We start from the raw sequence: 21,223 nt of genomic DNA, 5'->3' as shown, positions 1-21,223 counted from the left end.
CATCTGTAAAATGGGGGAATTGTATGGGTGAGATGAAGTGGGGTAAACCAAGCAGCACACATAGCACACAACAAGTGATGGTCATGTGTGTTCTTGGAGCCTACCTAGCTCCCAAACTCTCCCTACACAGTGCATATTCTGATGCAATTAGTCTCCTATGCCTCTCACAGCTATAGGCTTCTTCCCCAGGACTCCCATAAACTAGCCAGCCCCTTAACATGGGGGAAAAGCCAGGCACACGCAGTGCCACTTCTGTAGATCCTGCTATCAAAGTTCTGAGAGCCGGCTGAGGTGGGCCAGGGGACTCCAAGGGCTGGTTCTAAGACTGTGGGCCCAGGGACCCATTAGGGGTCGTGGCAGAGTGGTCTGTGGCCCAGTCCCTATGGGTGCTGAGTTTAGCGGTTGTATGTAATACCCACAACCATGATCCTTACAGGATGCTCTCGCATTCATTTCTTCATTTAAACATCAGCACAACAGAGGTTGAAGGAGAGCAGCGTTAACCCCAGTCGACAGATGGGAGTCCTGAAGTCCACAGCAATCACCCACTAGCCCACAGCCACACAGCTTTTAAGCAGGGGTTTTAAGACTTCTAGTCCAGATCCTACTCAGTGCCAACCTACCTCTTTACTGCCCAAAGGGAGGGTCTCTGGTAACACCACATTAGGCCAGTTATTTATCATTTGATCGACAAACATTTACTGCTTACTCTTTAATAAGAAGTCTTACTTAAGAATGGATACTCAGGCCTTTTCTAGCTAAAGTCTCTTATTAACATTTTACAATCCTCTGAGGCAAGTCATCTTTTTCTTTCGCAGCACTTACCACTGCTCTTTAGTGCACATAAATTAGTGATTATTTATTTTATGTTTCTCTTCTCAATTACACTATAGGTTCTGTCAGGGCAGGTGTCATATTTGTTTACTTTATCCATTTTATGTATAGCAGGCACTCAACAATAATTGCTTGTTGAGTCATGTTATTCTTTCTTACAGATGACAAAACTGTACCCAAAGGTTACTTGCCAAGTTCACCTTACTAATAAATGGTAGATCTGGGCCTTTAGAGTTGACTGAAGGTTTCCAAGAGTAGCCTCTTTATATGAGGGTCCCTCTCACAGGGTTTTCAGAGTTCAGTGATCACAGTGTGAGAGACACTGGTTGAATCTAGTCAGTCAGGAACATCAAGAATAAGCTGGTCATCCCCAGTCCATAAATAACAATGTTACTGTTGCCATTATGCACAATCTATCCCTTCTCATAACAATGTTACTGGTATGATCTCATTTGTATAGAGCATCACAGTATTCAGAACACTGTGATCTTCAACATCCTTGGAAAGCAGGCAGAAAGATGTTTTACTGGAAACTGAAACATATGAATTTCCCAAGATGTTGTAACTGAGAAGTGGAACCAAGACCCAACTCCAGGAGGAGTTTCACCTTGCAATGTAAGAAGAATTTTTAGAGTTCTTAAAAATGGAAAACATAATAAATGGGTCAAGAATTTGGAATGTGAATTCAAATATAAATGTCCATATACAACCAGTTCAAGATCAAATAATAAGTTTACAGGCAGAGATTCTATTCACTTAGAAGATCGGAAGTATGAAGAGAAGTTATAGAAAGGGTAGTGTAGTATCTTCTGGTACAGTTGAGTTGATGACTTACTCCTAAAATGGTGAGGTGGAGAGAAGGTCAGTGCCCACATCAGATCTGCCTTTCGGGTAGCACAGGTGCAGGGGGACTGGCTCAGCTGTCCGCTGAGGCTCAAGTGGATGTTTCTAGTGGTCTTCCCAACCTCCTGGCGTGTTTCAGGGAGTCAGCACAGGAGTCCAATATAGAGGAGTCATGCTAGGCAGAGTCTCAATGTCTGGCGAGCAAGGCCAAAGCCAAAAAGATAGAGGTGTCCTGTTTCCAAGGAGAGAAAGTAGCAAGAAAAATAGCACAGCCTCAACCCTTAGGGATTTGATGACTGCTCTCTAGAAAGACAGAAAGCAGACAACAGGAGGAGGGTTGATCACTGATGGAAGAGCTACTCTTCCATGGTACTGCTAGGCACCTTAACATATGTAATGCATCTAATCATTGTAGCTAAGTTATAGGGTAGCCAAAACCACGCCAATTCACATTTTGAATTCACAGTTGTCCTTTTCCACCCCTCAGGGCACATGGAAAGGAGGAAAAAACACAGCTCAAGGCGTGTCTGTGCAGGAGTCAGTCTGCCTGCTGAGTCAGTCTGAAAGCATGTGTGTCTCTAGGTACCAGGCTCTGTGAGAAGGGTACACATGCTGGGAATGACGATGACTAAAGTGCCTGAGACAAGATGGCACCTCAAGTGACTGTGGATTTGGGGAAGGGAGTCAGCTGGATCAGATGCAGGTGGGCAGACCATGGGGAGCAGGGGAGAGCAGCTCTAATGTGGCCCTTTCCATAAGAGGTATGCTCTCGGAACACCGGCCATCCTGGGCTATATAACACAACATCATAATTTGTTTTACAAATGAATATATCACTTCTAAGTGCATGTGAATACTCTATACCATTAACGTGAGGAAGTCCTTAATATTTAAAAATGCCAGTTCACTGAGAAGAGCCCAAGACTTTCCACTTATTTTTTTCACCACCTTTCCACTCTTTGCTTTCCTTTTCTTCCTCTCCATTTTCTGCATTTTGCTGCATTTAGCTGAGTGGCTTTACCTTCCTAATAGGTAACAAAAGGAGTGTCTGAGACCAAACTGCCCATTTTCTCAGTGACAGTCAAGTGCCTCTGACACACACCAAAATTCAATTGCTGCTGCAAACAGCAAAGATTGTCAGCAAAAGCTAAAATGATAGATAGCGTTTATTTAAGCTTGGCTTGGTCTCTTCAATAAGTAGATTTCAATGACAGTGACCCACAGTAAGAGATACACTTCACAGCACACAAGGGAATATGTATATGCCTGTATGTGTATAAATAAGATGAATGTGACATGGAAAAAATAAAAACCAGGCTGTCTTATGGGTAATGAATGTACTGTGATATTTTCAATATGATTCTAGTTCATCTATAAAAAACAAACAAAAAGTGAAGTCACTCACTAGGTGGAGTTTATGATCCACTGAGGAGTTGAAAGTTGTAATTTGACAATCACAGCCCAGGCCCAGGATATGAGGACAAATCCATGGTGTTACAGGAACATCGAACAAGAGGGGTGTAAAGGAGGCTCCAGAGGCTCCAGAAACTGCATCCGCTCTTTCTCCTCCACTGACAGCTCCAGAAAAGGGTGGAATAGAAAGGAAGGGACAGCAACATGGACAGCAACAGAGAGCAAGAGCCCAGTGGAAAAGGAGAATTCATTTAAAAACTGTATCTCCTGGCTAGTGGTCCACTGAAATAATATAATTCAAGAATCCTTCTAGTCATTTTTGATAAGCCGCATTGCTACCAAGCATTATTCACAAGGAAGGTGAGAAAATTGCTCTTTATCCAACCCGATTTAGAACACATATAAATTCTAAATTCTCTGTATGCGTGTGTGTTTAAAACAGGACAAGGGATGGAAGCTGTTATGTTTGTGGAATTTCCAGCCATTAGGCTGACCTCGGGGCAGGTGAGTGTTTCAGGGAGTGTGTACCGAATCATAATGGAGCCCTCGGCCGTGCTGAGGAAGTGAGCTATATCTTGTATGTTTTTGTCCATTTACTTTCAAGATGTTCTAACTTAAATCCCTAACCCGTCTTCCTCACCAAGAAGCTTCTCTCTGGGGTCCAGTTCAGCAACAATATTAATCCTCACTTTTCTTGCAAACCACTCAGGCTTCAGTTATCCAGCTCAGTGCTCACAAAGGAAGATGCAGACACAGACATGACAGTCGCACTACCCATTTTTTCTCAGGCTATTATAGCTCCAAGATGCCCAATTCCAAGCCCTTTTCCTTCAAACACATAATTTTCCAAGTCCCAGCCACATGCTTTTTGCCTGTCTCATTAATTTCTCTTATCAAAATTGTCAAAGCACTCCTTTTGTGGGGGACAAAAGAGCATATGTGAGGGAGCACACTCCACTCTTAGCACTAGGTTGCTCAGCTGTGAAAACGGGGTTAGCACTGAAAATCAGATGCTCTGTTTCCCTATAGTCACAGACCCACTGGTTACTAACCAGTCAAATACACTGTCAGAATGAACCACAACCTGTACATCAGTCCAAATGTCTCCTACTGAAATGGGCACACCATCACCATCAAAATAAAATATTGCTAAAATAGGTTCCTTGGGGGAATAAAATTAAATTTCCATTGGGCATTCTTCCATTAAGGTTTAAAGGTGAATTTCCACCTATTTAGTATTGCAGAAGTGTAAAGAAAAATGACAAAAACAGTGTTTTTCAAGGTCCCTCTCTAGGCCTTTAGGCAGTAGTCTGAGAATGACATAAACATTATTATTGTTTTAGCACATCCTGTATTTTGACACATTCTGGAAGTCTTTGGAGAACAACAACAAAAAACATGTTCTGAGTTTCCTTTCCCATTCCAAGAATGCCCACAGCCAAATCCTGACCTCGGACCCTGAGGTTGCTACAGGAAGATGTAAGAGCAAAACCCCTCCTGACTCAAGGGGTTCCGGGTGTGCTGCCACCAAAGATGCAAGTTCAGAGGAAAACTATGCTTTCCTGTCTGAATCAATGTAACGTTCCTTTAACTGGTTTAGAATGTCACCAAAGGAGAGGTAGAATTAGCTTCCAGCAAATGGTGAAGTCCACAATCTTCCCCCTCCCCCTCCCCTCTCTGCTGGATGGACAGGGGTCCAAACAGCCAGACACATCATCACTGAATGGACTTAATATGAGTAGAGAAACATTTGCAATTTTGGCCTTGATTCCTAGAACACACTGGGAAACAGGCATGGCCCTCTAGAGTTTCTATGAAGAGGCTAAGGGCACAATCTGTTTGAAAGGAGACACAGTGGGTTTTCTGTTTTTTCTTAACAATGACCCAGGGTAGGAAATATATTTGATACACCTAGTCAGTACACACACACCCAAGTGTATGCATATGAAGACAGTTTCATGAAATACTGACCCAACTATGTTGCCGTGTACTCAAGACATTTTCTAAATTCTTTTTCCCTTAATTGATTGTAGAGAGAAAGGAAGGGAGAGGGAGAGAGAGAAACATTGATGGGAGAGAATATTGACTGGCTGCCTCCTGTATGCCCCCCACTGGGGATTTGGCCCACAACCTGGGCATGTGCCCTGACTGGGAATTGAACCAGCGACCCATTTGTACATGGGTCGATGCTCAACTACTGACCCACACTGGCCAGGCAGACATTTTCTATTGATTCTATTACGATGAACATAAACGAGCTGGTCATGATCCACTAAACTGATCTCATGACTCCACTAAAGTGGGTGGAAAGAAGCAATTTGAAAACACACAGAGACACATGACCGAACAAAAAGCCTTGTCTTAAAGCTGTGCTCTGTACAGAATTAAACGGCTCATATCTTTGCAGTGACTTGGGAGGCTTGGAGACTAGGGGAGGCCTAAAGCTTCAGAGAGATTTAATTTGAGGGTAACATGGCAAAAAAAAAAAAAAGAAGAAGTGCCCTTTTGGCCTAGGACCCCTGTCTCTCCCACCATTTCTTCAGGGAAAGGGGAGCTGGAAAGTCAGGGCCCCAGAGGAGGACTAACATAACATAAAACAAGAGCAGAAATGTTTTAGTGCCTCAAAATAAAACACTAGCTTTAAATTTCTCCACACAAAGCTCTTGAATTGGAAAATGTTTATATCACAAATGGCCTAAAATATGACTCAAAGCCAAACTGCAGTTATATTATTTTTTCTTTAAAAATGATGGTTCCTTTATGACTAAAAAACATATTAAGAGAATAAAATGGATGTGCTTTTTCCTCTTATTATCTAGTAACTGCACCGACATTATTTAATCAATTCCAGGTTTTCTCAATAATTTCAGGCTAAAAATGTCTATGCTTATCACAAGCATACCTGCAAGTTCTAAAAAAAGTAATCACATCAAAATCTTACTGGGTTCACAATTTTAATTTTCACACAGCTTACCACAGAAAGGCTACATTTAAATAGGTGTCTTTTCTTTTTTATGTTTACTCAGAAATATAAGTTTATGCCATTTTGGAAGACCAAAGTCAAAGATTTTGACTTTTGAAAAGGAAAGTCAATTTTAGCACCAGAAATAAAAACTAGCACATATGTATGGAGGGTTTATAAGAAAGGACTGTGCTGGCCAAGTCAAGACTTCTAGTTCTAACAGAAAACACGACTTATAGCACATCCCCCAGACCCTTCTGCTCCCCATTGCTTCGAGGCATTGATTCACATTTATCACAGAAACACCAAATAGTAGACTCTGACAAAAGTGATGTGTGATAATAGAAATTGTGTGGGTCTGGGAATCATGTTCTTTTGATGGCTTTTATTTAAAAAGTTCTATAGGAAAAATTATTTATCAAATGTAGTAGAATTGGTTGAGTAAGCAGAGCTTTTGAAATAGAGTTAGCAACTTCAGCTTCATAATGAACTGTCGTTACCAAACCATGAGTTTATATGACTGGTTAATTAAGTGTAACAAGTATGTCTTAGGTTGAATAAATTCAATATTTTTTATTCATCAAACCATAATCCCACATTATGAGCATAAGTTAGGGTAACTTCTCCTTCCATTTCCCCTGTCTCCTTTTTCCTTTCCCACCTTCCATATCCACCCCAACACACCCTGAGTTCCAAAAGGAAAGTAGAGCATCCCCAAACTGGGAAGAAGATCACATCATACCACTACAAAAATCAAAACCAGTGTTCCCTAACCCTGAGAACAGTGCTGTGTCCCTACCACGCTGTCTTCTGCACCATGTACAAAATGTAACCCCTAATTACAGGTTCATGCTCAGTTCAGGCTGCACTTGATTGATATTAGTGTGAGATTCAGTGGTGTCTACTGCCAAGAAGGAGATTTCTGAATGAAAACACATTTCAACATCAAGTAGAAAATCATTTTCCCTTGCCTGGCCAGTGTGGCTCAGTGGATTGAGCGTCGTCCCATGGACTGAGAGGTCCCGGTTTGATTCCCAGTCAGGGCACATGCCTGAGTTGCAGGCTCAATCTCCACTAGGGGGCATGCAGGAGGCAGCCGATTGATGCTCTCTCACACTGATGTTTCTCTCTCTCTCCCTTCCTCTCTCTCTAAAAATTCGATAAAAACACATTAAAAAAAAATTTCCCTTACCTGCTATTGACTTGGATAATGTTATATATAGTTAACCCTTGAATAACATGGGTTTGAACTGTGTGGATCCACTTATACGTGGATTTCTTTTTTTATCCTCGCCCAAGTACATTTTTGCATTTATCTTCAAATAGAGTGGGAGGGAGAGAGGAAGGAAGAGAGAGACAGAGAAACATCGATGTGAGAGACACATCAACTGGTTGCCCCCCACACGACCCCAACAGGGGCCAGGGATGAATTGCAACTGAGATACATGCCCTTAGCGGGAACTGAACCTGGGACTTTCTGGTCTACAGGCTGACGCTCTAACCACTGAGCAAAATTGGCCAGGGCTGGATTTTTTTTCAATAAAGGTACAGTTGGCCCTCTGTATGCCCAGGTTTTGCATTCAGGGATTCAACCAACCACAAACCAGTATTTTCTTTTCTTTTTTAAATGTTTTTATTTTTTTTTAGAGAGGAAGGTATAGAGACAGAAACATCAATGTGAGAGAGAATCATTGATCAGCTGCCTCCTGCATGCCCCATACAGAGGATTGAGCCTGTACCCGGACCGGGAATTGAACCAGGACTTCTCAGTCCATGGGAGGAAGCTCAATCCACGGAGCCACACTAGCCAGGCCAGACTAGTATTTTCTATCCACGGTTGAAAATCTGTGGATGTGGTATGCCGACTACATGCATTGTTCTACGCATTTTATAAAAGGGGCTGAAGCATCTGTGGATATTGGCATCCACTCGTGTCCTGGAACCAATCCCCTGAAGACACTGAGGAATAACTGAGTTGTGGGGGAGTCGAAAGTTATACATGGATTTTTGACCACTGAGGGGTGGGTCCCTCAACCCCCACATTGTTTAAAGGTCAACGGGAAAATATTACTGCCCAGTCAAATGACATTCTACAACCTCAAGAAATGAGTCTTAAATTGGAGACCACTCTAGGGTTGGTTACACTGTTCCCAAACTGTGCTAAAGAAGAATCTTAAAAGGGGTGCCAGACCCTTATGGAGCATGTGTAGGAGAAGAGATTGGAGTATGTTAGAAATGAGGTGAGCTAGGCCCCAAATCCCTCTAGGCCTCAAACAAGAAATATGGTTAAGGATGTGGTTCTCTTGAACTTGCAACTGGGGATCCAAAAATCTCAGAAATCTGACAGGGCACAGGAGGGCTTTTTTCAATCCTGCATCTTTCCCAACATTAATTAAATTAATTCTTACTATAATATCACCCTCATCCTATCTCATAATGCTCTCTATCTCTGAAGGCTGCCCCTCTCTGCCTTCCCTGGTTACATCTAGCTCAAAAATGGCTTCCGAGAAGTCCTGGCAGACACACCTCCCGAGTTTCCATAGCACCAGACAGAGCTCTGTCATAAAACCAGTCCTTTTGCTCTGCGTGTGTCTGCCACCGGTCTGCCCCCCTGACTGTGAGGTCCTTGTGGGAAACAGTGGAATCTAATTCACTTACATCTCCCCAGCACCAAACACTGGGTCTGGTTAAGTAGTAGACAGTTGCTATATGCACAAACATGTATGAGTGATGCAAATATTATTCCTTCACCTTCAAAAAGCACAGTCATTTAAAAAAATGTTTTTAATTGATTTGAGAGAGGGAGAGAGAGAGATCGAAACATCATTTTGAAGAGAAACATGGATCAGCTGCCTCCTGCATGCCCCAAACAGGGATCGAACCCACAACCCAGTATGTGCTCTGATTGGGAATCAAACTCATAGCCTTTTGGTGTACAGGACAATGCTCCAGCCAACCGAGCCACATAAACCAGGGCAAGAGAACACAGTCATTGATTTTTAATGCAATCATGGCATTCATAATTACTGCCATAAGCAAATTATAAAACTGTTATATTCTTAAACAAAATAAGATCAAAGGAATGGAGGCAAATTTTTTTTTGATGAAAGCAAAGGTTTATTGACTTTTGTATATTCAAATCAAGCAAAATACTGATGTGTTCATCTTCACTGGAATGACAACTTACCCCTCCCTAGATGCCCATCCAGCTGTAAAATGGAGTGTACTTAAAAGTTGTCTTCTCTTTAATTTACTAACCTAAACTAAGTCCCATTTGTCCACATGGCTTTGTTGGACAAAATTAAAACAACCCTGTAATAATTTGTACTATCTTCACATTCTGCTGTGCTGATTTCTCTGGTCATATGTGCTTGGATGATCTAGACATTTAAAAACAGGAGTCTAAAATCTGGTGATTTATTCCTTCCCATGTGATGCTACTGCTCCTTCAGCACTCAGCTCCTGGAAGAAAATGTACACTTTCAAATATTAAATTATTTGACAATGATGAAGTGAACTAGGATGGCATTACATGCAGTTTTGTTTTTTAGTACTTTTTCTTTATTGATTTCAGAGAGAGGGAGAGAGAGATAGAAACATCAACAAGAGAGAACATCGATTGGCTGCCTCCTGCATGTCCCCCACTGGGGATCAGGCCCACAACCCAGGCATGTGCCCTGACCTGGAATAGAACGGGTGACCTCTTGGTGTATGGGTCAATGCTCAACCACTGAACCACACCAGCTGGGCACATGCACACAGTTTTTAATGGAGTTTGTTATCTGAGATTACTCCTGCTTGTCTGTTTGAATGAAAAGTGCCTGTTTACAAAACCATCGTAAAGACTCTGATAGATATGATACAAATATTAGTGTAGGGAAAGCAATGAAGGCCAACTTCAAAGATCAGGGGAGTATTTTGATGGAACATCAAGGATTTAGTTACAGTAAATAAATATTTATTGATGACTTGGGGTGAACAATTAACACACTGTGCTCTGTATAAGATATGAATGAAACCTGTCTCTCCCTCATTAGATTTCTGTTTTTATCTTTAATTATGATACTTCTTGATTAGGGAATGAACTCTAACATGGGTCCAGATCTCCAGTCTAGAAACTAGGCTTTCTGAAGTGATTACAGATTTTATTATCAAATGTCATAAGATAAATAATAAACCAATACTCATTGTTTAAACATGCATCTCCAAATTATATTGAGGTTCATGAGAGGCCATGAATAATTCATTTATGATGCAAAGACAATGGAAAATGAATCTGTTTGTTCAAAAATCTTAAGTAGATTTTTCTGTTGTGGTTTATTAATGGATGGATATCTACCATTATTATAAACTACTTGTGAAGAAATCTGAGCTCATTAGGAATTCAAAAACATGCAAAAGCAATTTCCCAGCACATCTGAATTATAAGGGATCCATCCCTGCCTTCTTAGTCTTATAATGATTCTCTAATGATTCTGGGAATCTCTGCAGAAAGCTCATTTTCACCAATGGTATCTAATAGAAGTCACTCCCTACTCATCATGTTCTTTATTTCAAGGCTTTCAAGATCAACAGTATGGGAATAAGTTACATTACTGGATGCATACCAGTTTCTAAAAAACATCAATTTCCGAATGCTTATTGCCAAGGCTGTGTAGAAAAGTTTAAAAAGAAACTGAAAGGGAGCAGTTGTTCTAACCGGTTGGAGGTGACAATGTATCAAGAACCGTTAATCTGCTGCCACATGATGAGCCTCCAGCAAGTTCACTTTCCAGCTTGGTGAGAAAGCAATTTCTAATTAAGGTTTACGGTAGTTTTTGCACCTTAAGCTAAACAGAAGTTTGAAATGTGTGTGTTTAAAAAAGTAGTCATCCAGTCTGCTGGTAAGACACAACTATGCAAACTAGGCAATTTTGGGGTTTCATGCAAATGACTGTCGTATTATTTTTAATTAAAATGAAACCAACCTACTATAATTTATGAGAGAAGGGAAGTAAAATAATTCACTTAGCTAATATCCAAGTTAGATGATATATTATTAATGTGTGAAATGGGATTCAGTGAGTTATTTAAAATTTTTTTTTCCTTTATTGATTTTAGAGAGAGAGGAAGGAAGGGGGAAGAGATGAAAACATCGATGAGAGAGAACATCAAATGGCTGCTTCCTGCATGCCCCTAACTGGGGATCTGGCCACAACCTGGGCATGTGCCCTGACCGGGACTTGAACTGGTGACCTCTTGGTGCATGGGTCGACGCTCAACTACTGAGCCACACTGGATGGGCCAGTTAGTTATTTTATATTGATTTAACCTTCTGTTATGATTAGCCACAACTGGGAACAAGGATTTCAAGCAAAAATGGCCTTTGCATTCTCATGAAAACCTCAGTTCTGCCACTTATTAGCTGTGTGTGACTTTGGACAAGTTATTTAACCTTAGTTATCCATCTCAGTTTCCTTAACTTTTAAATGGAGTCAACAATTAATACCCCCTTTTGGGATTCACACACACATAACTTGGCACATGTTAACTAGTCATTTGACATGATCTGGATCCTACCTTGCTTCTAGGATCAGCATAATTATGCTTTTTCCTAACCAAAGAACAAACCCAGGACCAAAATATGTAGGTCTGAATAGTTAAGTGCCCCAACAGAAGGAGAATTTCTATTCAAATATGTATTGCTCACCCCTTCCACTTATGCCCCTATGCACCACCCCCATGTCTAATTCTACTTTGGGGATTTATTACCTGTGCTAAGTATCGCCTTGTTCCTAAAGAGGTTCCCAACAACGAAAATGCTCTGGGGAAAGGGTAATTAAAACCATCATCACTTTGTGAAAATGAGTGTGTGTGGTTTTTCTCCTAACGGAATATCTGGCACACTAATCCTTGGTACCTGGGAAAGGACGAAGAGCTGTGAAAGAAGGGCGAAAGGGCACAGGGTAGATTTCACAATTTTGCTTGAGTAAGCTTGTCAGTTAATCATGTATTAGGCACTAAAACCCTTCTAGAAGGACACTGAACAAAGTGGAATTAGTAGTTGCCTCTACAGAAGGGAACTGAAAGTCAGGTGCAAGAGCAGGGTAAGGAGGGTGAGACATACTTTCAATGCACATCCTCCTGTGCCTTTTGAATTTGGTACTTCAGGCATGTATTATGTGCCCCCAGTTTTTAGTTGAAGACAACAAAACAAAACAAAACAAAACAAAACAAAAAACCAATCCTCACACCTGTCACTTATCTTACTTCAGCATTTAGATATCTGTTTACAGGACTCTGACATTTAGAAGTTGACCTTTTTTCCTCTAAAAAGTAAGTTGGATTCATTTAAAATAGGATTGGCTTATCAAAGCTAATGTGTTTGTTTCCAAAGTATTAAACATATTCAAATATTCATATTCCTGAAGATACAGAGTTATTAGACCATTAACATTTGATGACTTTCTGTATATACAGTTTCTTCACTAAAACTTAAGCTTCCTGCAGACAGGACCTGTGTCTTATTCATCTTTGGAGGGCCCACTGCGGCAAACACAGAGCTTTTACAGGATTCCCTTCCAGAGTTCTGTTCTCATTCCCTTCTTCCAAGGGAAAACAGTCATTAAATATAACACGATTTTCTGATTAAGAAGGGTCTTCTCAGGAATTTTATAAAAACAAACAAAAGAACATCAAAAGACAGAGACAGGGAACGGGCGGAGAGAGAGAGAAACTTATACTTGTAATGAAATTTTTGTGACTTTACTGATTGGAGATGCTTGCAAGGTACCAAATATGTCATAATGAGGGAAAACTAAGTCTGATCTAAAGTCATGGACACATTTGTTCAAAAATATGTTTGTCGCGTGACTACTGTGCACAAGGCCTTGGGGGTAAAATGTTGAACAATACAGACATGCTCATAATTTTCATAATAGTGGGGGATACAGAAAGGTAAACAGACAATTATCATGATAAATACTATAAAGAGAAGTACAGAGGGTTATAGGTGCTCATAAAAGGGGAATTAATCCTATGTTTGGGAAAGTGATATCTAATATTACAATGACTGGGACTAGAGCTTTCGAGTCCTGCAAACCTGAGTTCAAATTCTGCCTTCACTGGTTTTAATGTATAACCTTGGCCAATTTATTTAATCTCTCTCAGCCTCAATTTCATCAATTTTAAAATAGGAATAATGCTACATTGAGCTTAAAGGGTTGATGTGAGCATTCATTGAAATGCATGTCATAAATCTGGCAGAACGTCTGGAAAATGGCAAGCACCCAATAAAGACCAGCTAATAATACTAATGGTAACAGTAAACTGAGAACTGAAGCATGAATACAACCAGGTAAAGTGGAGGAGCAGAAGGAGGAAGAGTGCCCTGGGCAAAGGAGAAATGCATACCCAGAAAAGCAATATGAAGCACCTGGGGTGGGGTCAGAGGTACAGCTGAAACTGGAAACGCAACAGAGCTAAGCTCAATGGGTTTGCCAAGTTCATTAAAGGCCCCTCAAGACTTTTAATCACAGGAGGGACAGGATCAGATTTGAGTTTTAGAAAGACCAGCTTGGCCACAGTGTGGAGAATAAAATGGAGAGCGAGGAAACAGGAAACCAGGGGTTTAGTGATAATAATTCTTAATAATGCCTTGGCTGTGGAATTTCACAATTAGGGAAGCAGGTGTCACATTAAAAATATATATATACAACAATCCAACAAGAGCCTTAAAGTGACTATTATCAGCTTGTTGGTATTAGCTAAATAGCATTTCATTCATTCACTTATTCATTCACTCAACGAGCATGTATTAACACCAACTAGGACAGCAAAATGGTGCTCTGAGAGATTTCAAAAAGAGCTAGTTACTCTGAATGGCCTGCTTTCCAGACCCCATCCAAAATGACTTGGCTGGAAGGTCTGTTACTGTGGTGATCCAGACCATGTGCAAGGGCAAAGGCGTTTTTTGGGGAGAGACCACACACCAGCAGGAAACTCAAGCTGGGAGGCAGTGCTACATAGCAGATTAGAATGAAACCTACGGCATGAAGATGACTCCCCTTCACCCTGGGAAGGGGCAATGTCACTGTAATTACATCAGTGTACATTAGACTTCTTACTACTCAAGAAGGAGTAAATCTGTCATGACCCATTGTTAAGGGAATAATAACCAACATTCATGAAATGTCCTGTCCTATAAATTTCAAGTGGATTAATGAATTCATCACAACTGTATGAAATAGGTATTATTATGTCCATTTTACAGGTGAGAAAATTGAGGCAGGAGACACACCTCAAGGTCACAGAATTAGATGCAATCTGATGTTCTCCACTACACTATGTGGCTTCTGGCAGACTACCAAGCTGATATAAGAATAAAGTCAATTTAGCCCTGGCCAATTTGGCTCAGTAGTTAGAGCACTGGTCTGAGGACAGACAGAAGGGTAGCAGGTTCGATTCCTGATCAAGGGCACATACCTGGGTTGCAGGTTCTTCCTCAACTCAGTTGGGGTCATGTGGGAGGCAACCAATTGATGAGTCTCTCTCACATAGATGTCCCACCCCCTCTGTCTCTCTCCCCTGCTCCCCTTTTATCCCTCCCTCCCTCCCTCCCTCCCACTCTATCTAAAAAAAATCAATGGAAGAATATCCTCAGGTGAGGATTAACAACAAAAAGAAGAAAGTCAATTTAAAACGTATGCCTCAAAAATCTACCAGGGAAGAAAGATCACTGCCCACTTTAGTATTAGGAAGGCCAAAATTTGGAAGGTTTCATTGTAGGAATAAAATGAAATAGATGATTAAATATGTGACAGTCTCTTAACAGGAAATTGGACTACCATGCTAATCAGAAGAGTACCATTTTGAAAGGGTTTTTGAAATCGATTTCACCCCTTTAAGTATAACCCATAGCTCTGCCATAAGGCCTAGGATATTTCGGACTTCCATGCTTATCACTTTAAAATAGAATGGGTCATCTCACAGACTCAAAGATGGAGAGGTGTGGCAAAGGAGATAAAAGAGCTGAAAGAATGAGACCTGTTACTGTTTTGGTTTTCTGCTAAGGTAGGGTGAAAAAAAGCTGATTATTTCATTGCAAAATAAATGAAATATGCTTTTTCTCTCAGAACATGTAAGATTCTATTAACCAAGTAGTGAAGCATGTATAATAAGCTCTCTGAGGCCTTGCAATATGAATTGTATAAAGACAAAAAAAGGGGGGGATCCCTAACCCTCCAGATATGAAAGACACCACCAGCTTTTTGCAATGCCACTTGATGCCAGTAGCAACACAGAGTCTTTAGCCTGGGCTCTCAGAGGGCAATGAGAAGAATCCCAGGCTAGGTGGCATTTTAAAATCCAATCTCACTCTATTTGTCTCTTCCAACAAGCCTACCTTGCGTTTAAAGCAATCACAGCCATTTCCCAAGCTGCAATATTTTGAAGTAGTCACTATCCCTTGAGAACATAAAAAGCTCTAACTGTTATAAGTTCAAAATTATTGAGAATAAAAATTATGGAATTTGTGAAACAATCATTTCTAATTAAAAACGCACACACAACCCAAAAGCCGGGTACAGCTTTTCAGCCTAGCCTATTTCATTCTCATATTTGACCCCAGTTCACCAACAAACCACTCGCCTTTCATTCATTCGCATGCCAGTCCCTTTCTTCGGACTCACTCTTCACCACTAAAAAGTAACTTGGGACGCCCTAGGTCTGTGGGCACCGGCACCCCGTTAATTCATCTGGCCCGCCTTACACCCAGCTCCAGGAAGGACTTGGGGGGGGGGGTCCAGTGTCACCAACTGGCAATGACTCCTGGAGTCTTCCCCCAGCCTCCACCAGCCCGCCCGCCTGGAGTGCCCCCCCCCGCCCCTCCCCTCCCTGGGAAACTCTCTTGAGTTGCATTGTCTTTGCTGCTTGGTAATCTCTACAAATAAAAATGCTTGTGAGATGGATTCCCCACCCCACCCACCTGCCGAGGCTGCACAACCACCCTCAGCAGGGTCCTCTCCAGGCACCCAAAGCTGAGCCGACTGCAGGGAGGCGTGCACAATGAACTTCTCTCTCTCTCTCTGACTTGCTTATACAAACCCTCGCACCCCAAATAGGAAGTTTTGAACTAGCCGGGGGGCCAATTCCAGGATTACCCGGGCAACTCCGGGTCGGGAGGCAGGGGGGCCCCAGCGCACGTCCCCGACCGCGCCCCTCGCGTCGCCGGCCGGGCAGTTACCTCCTTCCTCCGGCTCGGCGCCCCGGGTCGGGTGATGAGAGCCGTCTCCTCGCACACCACGGCCACGTCCTCCACGAACACGCAGTCCGGGAGGCTCTCGTCGGCCGGCAGCGTCACCACCTGCAGCCCCAGTTTACTGCCCAGCACGTCCACGTAGAGCTGGTGCTGCCGCTCCGCGCGGGCGAAATCCACCTCGTCGCCCTTGGCGCTCCTCAGCGCGTGCTGGCAGAGGGACTCCGGCAGCGCCCGCACCACGGCGTGGGTGGTCCGGCCGAAGGCGGCGGGGTGGCCGAGCGCGGCCATGGCTCCGGGCGGCGGCGAGGGGCGGCGGCGGCGAGGGGGCGGCGGCGGGTCCTTCCGCGGGCAGCGCGCGCCGAGCCTGCGAGCGCCCGGCGACTCCCCTTGGCAGCCGCTGAATGTGGTGCGGAAGCAGCCCGCTCGCGCCCGAAGCCCTGCCCGAGCGACTGAGCATGCCCAGAGCTCCGGGCGCCGGCCCGCGCGCAGCCCGCGCGCCCACCCTGGCGCTCCCGGGGCTTGCGGCAGCCAGGCGGGCAGTGGTGGTGGCGAGCACTGCACGTGGAGAGGGGCCGGGATGGCGACCGCGGAGGGGGAGGCGTGAGAGGTGGGCGCAGATCAGGGGAACCTCTGCCAACAGTCACGGAATCAGGAGCTGATGTTACCTGAATTCCGCCGCAGGTGCACACCTCACGTCTCCTAGGCGAACTTGGAGAGCGGCAATGATCTTGCCAGAGCAACTGGAAGGCTTCTTGATGGGCAGGCAGCAGACGGTGTCATTATGCTTTTGGATAAATTCTTTGCCCCCTCTCCCTATTCGCGTGTTCTCGGGTTGCCCAGCACGTGGTACCCACCCTCATCCCCCAGTTCTTAGGATGAAAATCTGACTTCTCACCCAAGTGCACATTACCTTGACTTTCTTTGCAAATGACCTCATTCCCCACGTGAGACTCTAGATTATTATTATTTTTAATTGTATTTCTTCTAGTGCCGAAATACTTTCCTTTTGGAAAAGAGGACGACTCCAAGAAACCCATACAAATAGGAAAAAAGAGACATAGAAACTCAACAGTGTTTCAAGGACAGTCAACTCTCATGAATAGTGTGATGCTGGCATGTTTGTCTGCAGGGTCCACAGAGGTAGGAAGGCAAAGACCAAACATGCTTTCCCCCCAAAAAGACATGTGCTCACCTTGTGCGGTGCTGGACATGTAGCATCACAATTCCTTGTTATCGAGTGAGAGGGTTTACAACTTCCTTCCTGGCCTTCCCCTCACACCAGTACAACTCTGTGGAATTCCTGTGGTCTCTGTTAAACATTTCTTTACCATGTCCCTCGGGGAGTGCCTTTCCCTTCTTTCTATTCCCCTTCCCCCATAAATCACAAATTAAATAACCCATGGGTTCCGCTTTTTTTTTTTTTTTTTTGAGAGAAATAGCCATTCAAAAACCAGGTTTTAACTACAAACTAATCTCAAGCAATAATTCTTCCTCATATTCTGCAGAACATTTCTAATTTAAAGATTGATTAGATCGTAGAACCTTGGATTTGAATGGGACCTCAAAAACTCTCTCATCTAAATTCCTATATACAATGTTCTTGAATTATAGCTAAAACATCTATGACAGTCATTGGATCTTTACTTGAACATTGTAAATCTCACTTGCAAAGTGTATTCCACTTTTGAAGAGCAGTATGGTTAAACACTTCATTTTGAGCTTCTGTCTCACTGGTTTGAGTTCTGCCTCCTGCCGTTATCTAACACGCTAGTATTCGTTCACAGCGTTCACATTTCTGCAGACAGTTCTGGTATCCTGTCCTATACACCCCTCCCACTCACCATCCTGACACCTTCCAGGCTTTGGGCCTGAACCACCAAAGAGTAACTAGTAATTTGGTTTCTAAATCCCTTCAACATTCTGGTCATCTTACTTTTGATACACCCCAGTAATCCTTCTAAATCATAGGGTCCAGAAAAGAATTCTTCCTGTGTGGTCTGATGCCGCACAGACTACAGCAGAAACTTTGTTCCAGATGCTAGGTTTCTGTTAACACTGACTAATATTGTATTTGCTTATTTGGTGGTTTGGTGCCAAGGACCAGGTCATAGTCTTCTTGCCAGAACTCTGATCCCAATTTTTAGGAAATAAGGGTTTCTAGGAGCAGATCTATCTATAGATGGTGGAACAGTTGTCCCAACATAGGCCAGAGAAATTGTGACCTGTCTTCTTTCCCCTCTCCCAAGGGTAAAACTTAAATTTACCCAGATGACGCGGCATTTCTCACCTTCATAAATTAGAGGTATTAAGTTAAGGACAGCTCTGAGGCTGACACTGGAGAATGGGACCAAAAGGAAAATAACAAACCTTTCTATGAGGTTTGTCCTATTGGCACCAGCTTAGAATCAGAAATCACTGAATGGTATCATAATCAGACAATGCATTCCAACTAATGCTACATGTGAAAGTTGCACCATGTGCTGAGCTTGCTCAGGTTAAAATATGGAACTTTGTTCACCTCTTTACCCCAAATTGAGGCTCCACCCCCCTCTAGTTGGCCTCTGCCTAGCAACCTTAATTCATGCCTGTGCCTTGTTAGAGCCTGAGTGCTTTGCCTGACACCCATTGCCCTGAGCCTGTGAACAGAGTCCTGTATACCACGTTGGGCTCATGTCAGCCTTGTAGCCAATTAAAACTTGAAAGTTTTATCATAAAATTGATGTTAACCATATATAAATTGGGCTGCTGGTTTTTGAAGTCTAAATTCGTACTTATACCTATTAAATATTTCAACTTGTCTAGTTTTGACTGCTTCATTTCAACTTGTCTAGTTTTGACTGTCATCTTGTGCATTATTTATTACCTCTTGTTTTTGTGTCATCTGAAATTTGATAAGCATGCCTTCTGTCTCCTCTAAACAGTTGTCACAAAGTGTTAGAATGTGTATATTGGTGAAGGGCATAATAAAAACACCAACTGCAGTAAATTAGAGTTTACATATCATCCTGCTTGAGCAATAAAGGGCTGTTTTTAGGAAAATGGATTTTATTGAGCCTAATATATTTATAAATTCATTTTCCCCACAAATATTTATTGAAAATTCCCAAGACATAGCATCATGTTTGTACTTCAGAGTCATACAAAAAGCAAAAAAACATGATCCTTGACCTTGAAGAACTCACAGTCTCACTAGGAAAACAAGACATCCAAAATCGGAGCTATGATAGGCTACATAAGAGGTAGAGGCAACAAAATGCTGCAGGAAGTTGAGGGAATGAGATATCCCTGTGGTTGATGGGAATAGAAGAAATTTGCTTAAAGGCAATTGGCATTGAACACTTTTTGGGATATGAAGAATTGAGAATTTCTTTTCTTTTTTTTATCTTTATTGTTGAATGTGTTACAGATATTCTTCATCCCCCCCTCCCCCATTGACGCCCTCCTCCCCACTCCCGTCCCCCCTCCTGCCTTTTCCCACACTGTTGTCTGTGTCCATTGGTTATGCATGTAAGTTCTTTGGTTTATTTATTCCCACCCCTAAACCCCTTCCCTTTGAGGTTTGTCAGTCTAACAACCAATTTGAACTTTTTAATCCCTTCACCTTTTTCACCCATTCCCCTAATCCCCCCTCCCATCTAGCAACCAACAAAATGTTCTCTGTATCTATGAGACTGCTTCTGTTCTTCATGTTCATTTTGTTTGTAGATTCAATTGTCGATAAGATATGTATTCACTGCCATTTGTTTGTTCATATATTTTATCTTTTTCTTCAAGAAAACCCTTCAACATTTCATATAATAATGGTTTGGTGGTGAAGAACTCCTTTGACTTTTTCTTGTCTGGGAAACTCTTCATATGGCCATCGATTCTAAATGACAGCTTTGCAGGATAGAGTAATCTTGGTTGTAGGTTCTTGCTTTTCATCAGTCTGAATATTTCTTGCCACTCCCTTCTGGCCTGTAAAGTTTCTTTTGAGAAATCAGCTGACAGTCTTATGGTAGGTAACTAACTGCTTTTCTCTTGCTGCTTTTAATATTCTCTCTTTGTCTTGAACCTTTTGCATTTTGTTGATGATGTGTCTTGGTGTGGGCCTCTTGGGGTTCATCTTGTTTGGGACTCTCTGTGCTTCCTGGACTTGTATGTCTGTTTTCTTCACCAAGTTAGGGAAGTTTTCTGCCATTATTGTTTCAAATAGGTTTTCGATTTCTTGTTCTCTCTCTTCTCATTCTGGCACCTCCAAGATGCAAATGTTGGTATGCCTGAAGTTGTCCCAGAGGCTCCTTACACTATCCTCATTTTTTTTGGATTCTTTTTTCTTTTTGCTGTTCTGATTGGGTGTTTTTTGCTTCCTTATATTCCAAATCAATGGTTTGCTTCTTGGCTTTACCTACTCTACTATTTAATCTGTATAAATTATTCTTTATTTCAGTTAGTGCCTTCTTCATTTCTGACTGTGCATCCTTCATTTCTGACTGCTCCTTTTTTATGCTCTTGAGACCCTCACTAAGTTCATCGAGGTTCTCATTAAGTTCATTGAACATCCTTATAAGCAGTATTTTGAACTCAGTATATGTTAGGTTGCTTATCTTCATTTCACTTAGTTCTTTTCTTGGGGTTTTATTCTGTTTTTCATTTGGAACCTGTTTCTTTGTTTCCTCATTTTGGCTGCCTCCCTGTGTTTGTTTCTATGTATTACTTAACGAGAGGTATGGGGCTAGCTGAGACCAGGTGCTGCTTGTTTGAAAGAATTCAGGAAAACCTGAAGCAGGATTCAAGACAGGCCAATCTTATGGTAAAGAAACTGGCAACAGCTTGGGTGGGCCTGAAAGTTGGGTGGGGCAGGGCCTCAGGGAATCACCAGGGCTGGGCAACCAGTGTGAGCCAGGTTGCTGGAGTCCCAGATATGGTGGCTATCTGCCGCCCCAAGGAAGGGC

General features: G+C 42.4%; 1 protein-coding gene across 1 annotated transcript in view; it reads right to left on the bottom strand.

Annotated features, from left to right (window-relative positions):
* DDAH1 (dimethylarginine dimethylaminohydrolase 1) overlaps positions 1–16,693 on the bottom strand; it is a 142,842-nt gene extending 126,149 nt beyond the window's left edge. Inside the window, exon 1 of the mRNA XM_036256358.1 lies at positions 16,275–16,693. Within this exon, the coding sequence (XP_036112251.1) occupies positions 16,275–16,577 (303 nt within the window). The 5' untranslated portion in view covers positions 16,578–16,693. The remainder of the gene's footprint in view (positions 1–16,274) is intronic.
* Between the last annotated feature and the right edge of the window lie 4,530 nt (positions 16,694–21,223).

The sequence above is a fragment of the Molossus molossus genome, unplaced genomic scaffold, assembly GCF_014108415.1.
Source record: "Molossus molossus isolate mMolMol1 unplaced genomic scaffold, mMolMol1.p scaffold_m16_p_12, whole genome shotgun sequence".
Classification (NCBI taxonomy): domain Eukaryota; kingdom Metazoa; phylum Chordata; class Mammalia; order Chiroptera; family Molossidae; genus Molossus; species Molossus molossus.
The sequence above is the reverse complement of the archived record's forward strand: the minus strand, read 5'-3'. Positions and strand labels throughout refer to the sequence as shown.